Source organism: Octopus bimaculoides, chromosome 1 (assembly GCF_001194135.2).
Source record: "Octopus bimaculoides isolate UCB-OBI-ISO-001 chromosome 1, ASM119413v2, whole genome shotgun sequence".
Lineage (NCBI taxonomy): Eukaryota > Metazoa > Mollusca > Cephalopoda > Octopoda > Octopodidae > Octopus > Octopus bimaculoides.
This window is the reverse complement of record NC_068981.1, coordinates 3,315,701-3,322,644: the sequence shown is the minus strand read 5'-3', so window position 1 is coordinate 3,322,644 and position 6,944 is coordinate 3,315,701. Positions and strand designations below refer to the sequence as shown.

Sequence of the window (6,944 nt, the reverse complement as noted above, 5' to 3'; positions counted from 1 at the left end):
GAACAAAGACACACATACATAGACATATATACAAGCTTCTTTCAGTTTCCATCTATCAAATCCACTCAAGGTTTTGGTTGGGTTGGGGCTATAGTTTGAAGACACTTGCAAACCATGTATTTACAAAACAAGCTTCTTAATCACACAGTCATGCATTGAAATAATTAGTAAAAGTCTAATATTGTTCTTCCCTCATGAAATTATTATTCCTAATTAACTAATTAATGTTTATGACAAAATATGTTAATTCTCTCAAAGTTAAAGATAAATTTCATATTTTGACTCACGGTCATAAATAACTCAGCTAAGGCTGTATGTATATATTTACGTATGTATATATTTATGTATGTATGTGATGGCCCAGCTGTGGCTTGCAAACTGCATGTGGTCCTTGAAGTTTCTATGTATGGCTTCGAAGGTAATATTGGGTTTCACTGCTGTATTTTCCTATAAATACTATGTAGCCATGCATACACACACACACGCAAATATACGTGTCTATGTGTATATATTATTCTTATGGTTATGTGTATATATGTGTTTGTGTATATGTGCATGTATGTGTATATGTGGTCACTTTAATCAATTCCTCTTGTTGGTATTTAACCTCAGGTTAGATCTATGATTTAAGACATTCCACTCATGGCCACTCTTTCTAAGTATATAGAACTACTTTATCCTTATTTTTATGTCCTTCATATTTTTCAAGACGATTGGGTGTTATTTTAGTGAGAGGGCAGCTTGATTGCTATTTCAAGCAAGCCAACCGATCACTTAGAAGCTCCTTCATTGGTTTGGAATCATGTCAGTGTATCACTGGTACATATGCAATCAACTGTAACGAGATGAAAGACGAACTTAACCCCATTAAGATTTAAACTTGAAGCATAAAGAGAAAATACTAATTTTGTGTGATACTGTTTTACTGTTTCTGCAGCTCTCTGATGTTTGCAGTGGAAATATTTTTGGGTGAAAGAAGAGTCTTAAAATAAACATACTGGGGAAAGATTAATTATCTGTGGGGGAAGGGGGTACATATGTATGTTGTGTGTTCTGTGAGCATGTGTACATTGTGTGTTTTATGTGCATGTTTATGTTGTGTGTGTTGTGTGCACAAGTATGCCGTGTGTGTGTGTGTGTGTGTTTTTTGATATTTTTTTTTATTTATATATTTATTCTCAGCCATGAATTACTTATAGCAAACACAACCTAACGCTGATAATAATGACCTGAATATGTTGGTTGCCCTTGAAATATTGTGGAACAAAATATTGAATTGAGAGGAGAGCTACGAGTTCTTTCTTCAGTATACTCCACCCGATCATATTATCCCATCTAATTATGGCATAAAGTACCCAAATGTATAAATATTCATTCGTTAAACATTGGGGGGAGGGGTGGGTCCATGCCAGCATGGGTTAGATGAAAACATATTTGAAGCAGAATTTTACAGCCAGATGCTCTTCTTGTCATCAACTGTTAGCTTTCTTTTCTCATGTGAAGGACTTCTTTTATTTTACATCTTTAATTCCAAAGTGCAAAGCAACTGGTCATCAACAAGGGATGTCATGAGTATGACCATGGCTGACTAAATAAAATGTGTCACAGTCTTACATGCTGTGAAAACAACAATGGCTCTTGATTCCTGTCAGTGACTTACAGAACTTGTTGCAGACTCAACGTTCATACAAATTCTTTTGACTTCTTGGTTGTTCTGGATCATTCTGATAATTCTGTCTGTGCACCCTTGTGCACCTAGTTAAACCTGAGTGACCTCTACAGGTTTTCTCACAGACAGTGCAGTGCATGTGAGGTCAGTAAGAAAGTCATCATACAGGATGTCCCAGAATTATCTATTTCAGTGAAATAGGACAATTTTCTTAAAAACTTACTTTCATTTATGTTTATCGGATTTAATATATGTTAAAAGTGTTTAAATTCTAAATTTTTTAAATAATTTTATTAAATAAGGAAACATCAAATTCTGTCAGTTTTTTTGGTTTTTTTTTAGATTTGCCTGATTTCATTGAAATAGATAGTTAATTCTGGGACACCCTGTAGTTTGTAGCAGGTCTTTCTACATGATTTTCTTGTGGCTCACCAGGCCTGTGCGAGACATATATATGTAGCCATAGACCTCAGACTAAGTGAGAAACTGTAGGGTCAACGGCATAGTCTTTTCGTGCTGATCTCCTTATGCATGACCCCTCATTTCCATTTTGCTGGAATGTGCTCACTCCATCATAGACTTTTTGCATCCAAGTTTTCTTATTGTATGATATACCTTCTCACTCCTGTTTTGAAATCTCACAGATTCCAAGTGATTCTTTTAAGTTGTCCTTAAATCACTTTCTTGGCTTATTTTGTGGTCAAGTACCTTGCGACAGTTCACCATACTTATGTATACACACACACACACACACACTCATGTGTATGTGTGTGTATGGTGAACTTCTTTCCGTTTCTTATTTCTTTATTGCCCACAAGGGGCTAAACATAGAGGGGACAAACAAGGACAAAGGGATTAAGTCAATTACATCAACCCCAGTGCGTAACTGGTACTTAATTTATTGACCCCGAAAGGATGAAAGGTAAAGTCAACCTCGGCGGAATTTGAACTCAGACCGTAAAGACAGTCGAAATATCGCTAAGCATTTTGCCCGGTGTGCTAACCACTCTGCCAGCTTGCTGCCTTTCTTTCAGTTTCTGTTTAACCAAATTCACTCACAAGACATTGATCAGCGTAGAGCCATATTAAATAACACTCAAGGTGCCATGCTATGGAACAGAGCTCAAAACCACATGGTTTCAAAGCAAGCTTCTTAACCACACGATCATGCCTGTGCCTATAAACTATATAATAAAGGATTTTTTGAGCAGTTATATACAAACAGTTTAAGAGAAGGGGGTTATCAGTAATAAGTGTCATGATGATAATTTCTCCCACAGCATTAAATAGCTTCTTAATACCAGTACCAATATGTTTAAAATGTGAGAAAGGTGTTCCATGTGGAAAAGCAGTCATTACGAAACTGCTTACATAGATCTTTGAAAAGCATTACTATGAAAATGTTTAAACAAAAATCTTGTTACAACCTCAGCTGTTGTTAAAAGTCTGTGCTTAGCCTCTCAACATCAAGGTCCCATTGACATCAAAGCCCCGTTGACATCAAACCCCTTGTTGACTTTAAAGTTCCATCAACATATAAGTTCTGTCGACTTCAAGCACTCCCCCCACCCCAAACATGAAAGCCTCTTCAACATCAAAGCCACCCTGAACATCAAGTTCTCATGGACACCAAGTCTCCATTAGCATAAAAGTCACTGTGAATGTGAAGTCCGTATTGTACGAGATCTGTCAACATCAAAGCTCTGTTGAGCAACATCAAAATTCCATTGACATCAAGGCCCTGTCAATGTCAAAACTGTCAATATGGAGACCTTCATCCACATCACTACACCTCACAGCCATACCTACACCCGCATATTAAATAAGTGTTCATTTGAAATATACCTTTCAAAAATCACCAAGGAAAGATTTGAACCTGAGTTTATGCTCTAAGCATCCATTAGGGTGTTAAAATGGTGCCGCTGTTTTTGTCTTTTGACTGTTTGCTTCAGTTGTTGATGGCAATATCTGCAAGGGACCGTTGGTATTCCAGCGATGAGTTAATGAAGGGAAGTTCCATTTCAGAGACAGAAAATTTTAAAATCATTGGCAACACTTCTATCATTGCTAGGGTGTTGCAGTCATTGGTCTGCCATAAACAAGATATGATTTCGAAAAACTTCCAATTGAAATGAACACATCTTGAATTTGATGTACAGAACAGCTTTCAAATTCACAGGTTCCATTCTTACCTCTATCAAATTCGTCATCAGATTTGATAAGACCCATCTCTAAAGATACTCTTATGTGTGTTGGTCATTGCTGTAACTCCACACCAACAAACTATTTCTTACTACTGAAATGAACATGACCCAGATTTGTTGAAAAAAAATCCACGCATGTGATGATATCTCTTGCAATCTCCACGGTTGACAAATTGAATTCTTCACATACACTCTTTGTGAAATAGTGCCTTAGTAATCATGCACTAATTGCTTTTCATTATAGACTTGAATTCTCAAATTTCCGCTTCTTTTGTACTGAGAAACGAATATAGAAGTATATTGTAACATGACACCACTACAACCGGTACCACCCTGCACGGGGACAGTGCTGGTGAGATAAATCATAATGGGCCTGTCTGTCATTGGATTTCAAGTGAACAATCCACCCTCTCCTACAAACTTTTTGAAACAAGATGTGAGAGGTGAAATTCAAGCCATGGTCAAAGCGTCACTCACACACACATACAAAATCACCGCTACCACCACCATCACATAATGCTATTTTAGTAATAGAGGCCATTAAAGAGAACTCTATAGAATTTCTAACGCAGGCAAAAGGCCACAAATTTGGGGACAGAACATAGTCAGTTATCATCATTATTCTTTTCATCCTTTCAAAAGAAGGGAGGTCAATAAAATAAAGTATCAGTTAACTACTGGGGTCAAATATGAGACCTGGCTCAGTACATGCAACAGAGTGGACTCCATTAACCAAATTTCATTCACATGGCTTTGGTCAGCCGGAGTCCCGAAATTTCAATCCTTCTGTCTGTCTATCATCATCATTGTCATATTCATGTCCACTTTACCATGTCCGTATAGGTTGGACGGAATTTGTTGAAACAGATTTTCTATGGCCAAATGCCTTCCTCATCTGTTTCTAAGCAAGGTAATATTTCTCCATGGCTGGATGTTTTCACAGAAGATTCAAAACGTGTGTGTGTACGTGTATACACACACACAATACACATATAGAAGACACTTGCCCAAGAGGGCTGCACAGTGAGATTGAATTTGAAACGATGTAGTTGTGGAAGCAAACTTCATAACCACAGCCATGCCTGGCTGTGTGGTTGTCGAGTCTTCGTCAATGAGCTTTACTTGTTTTTCCCTTTTTATTGCTCAGACAATAAACTTGATGCCTATGAGTCACATTCAGTGTCATTATGAGTCACATTCTGTGAAATCTAACAATAATAATAATGATGAGTGCTTTTTTTTTTTGTCCAGTCTGTAATGTGGTTAACACTTGGCATGTTGCTTTATTTCACAGCCAACTGTGATCGTCTGCTTAGCTTTGGATGATCAGAAGAAAACTTTTCAGCGCCAGTTTTGTTGTCGCCATAGCTAATCGATATTTGTCTTAATTTTCTGCAATTCAATTTATTTGATTCCATTTACATATCCGTTTATCGCTATATCAAGAATATAAGTGTCTTCAATCAGTTTCTAAATTTGTTTTCTCTTTAGCACTTTCCAATTAAGCAAGAATATTTCAATAGCCAGCAACCTTTTAATTAGTTATTAATTTTTGTTACAAGCAATCTGTTTTTCTCTTCTTCACTTTCTCTTTCTTTCCGTCTTTTTCTCTCCCTCTTCTTGTCTCTCTCTCTCTCTCTCTAACCTTCTCTCAAAAATACTGTGTATAGGCCCTACACTAATCACCTGTGTGTATATAATCATATAAACCAGTCGGTTAAGTCACAATTGCAGTGGGGTGGGGTAATCTTACGTGCAATTTGATACGAGCCATTTTCGTTCAAAAAAAAAAAATCGGGAGACTCTGTTCCCCCCCCCCTCCTCTCTTTTACTTATAAATCGAATATCACCGGATCCCTTTTCTTTCAGTTGCGCGTCTAGTTTACACTTCATTTCTCTCTCACTCACTCACTCACACACACACACACACACACACACACACACACACACACACACTCTCTCTCTCATTTATGGTCGTAATGATGATTAAGTTAAATAATTATTGATACATATATATATACTCTGTCACTACGATTGCTGCTTGCTTCGTCACGTTTTGCTTCTTTATATTTAATTTTGCTCTGCTTAACAAACTCCGTCTCCAAGCACCACCATTAGAAATATCATCTCTGATATCATACAACTACACACCGCCAAACACTGCTAACATCAACACCACCGCCCATTCATCATCTTCGCCGCCATCACCGCTACAATCAGCTTGCTTCCATCGCCGCCACCTCACCAAACACTCATTTAGGTAATAATACGTAGCACCGCTCATACAACAAAGTGCCATACACGTGTTATTGTTTGTTGTTGCTAAATGATAATAAGATGGCTATGGGAACGTTTGCTGGCACCGCCTGTCTTCATACCCTCCTCCCTCGTTCTAGATAAATAGTTCTGATCGAAAACAATTTCCAATAAGCCAGTTATTTACTAAATCATTCGCGGTGAGTACAATGACAAAATCGCTTATTTGATCAGCACTTCTCAACTAATATTCCCAATAACATGGATGCATTTATAGAGGCAAGTGTCTGTATAAACATGTATACGTTTGTATGCGAGTAATGACTGTTTCCATGTGTGTGTTTATGTTAAACAGAGAGATACATGTGTTCGCGGGAAATGTTTGCGGGTGCATGTGTCATTATACAATATATGTCAGTGATGTAGGTAGGTGTATGTATGTGCGTAATGTATTGCCTGTATGTAAATGACGAATGAAAGTGTGTGTGTACGTGGATGTGTAATGTGGGTGTGCAATAATATATATATGTGTATATATATATATATATATATATATATATATATATATATGAATGACTAATAACGGTAATGAATGTGTAATATAGATGTATGTAATAATTATATATATTTATTTATTTATATATATTATATGAGTGTGTGTGTAATGTAGAAGGGTTATAAATGGCTATGTTGAGGTTATATATTAGTATATATATTTGACTATATAGATATTTAATGTTATCAGGTGTGTCGAAAGATTACGCACACGTACACACATTTTATATATATATATATATATATATATATATATATAT

The 6,944-nt window shown here is 36.6% G+C and overlaps 1 protein-coding gene across 1 annotated transcript in view; it reads left to right on the top strand.

Moving 5' to 3' along the window:
* Nucleotides 1-387: 387 nt before the first annotated feature.
* Nucleotides 388-6,944, top strand: part of LOC106880102 (nuclear hormone receptor FTZ-F1 beta) — a 45,240-nt gene continuing 38,683 nt past the window's right edge. The window contains exon 1 of the mRNA XM_052975508.1: nt 388-418. Within this exon, the coding sequence (XP_052831468.1) occupies nt 403-418 (16 nt within the window). The 5' untranslated portion in view covers nt 388-402. The remainder of the gene's footprint in view (nt 419-6,944) is intronic.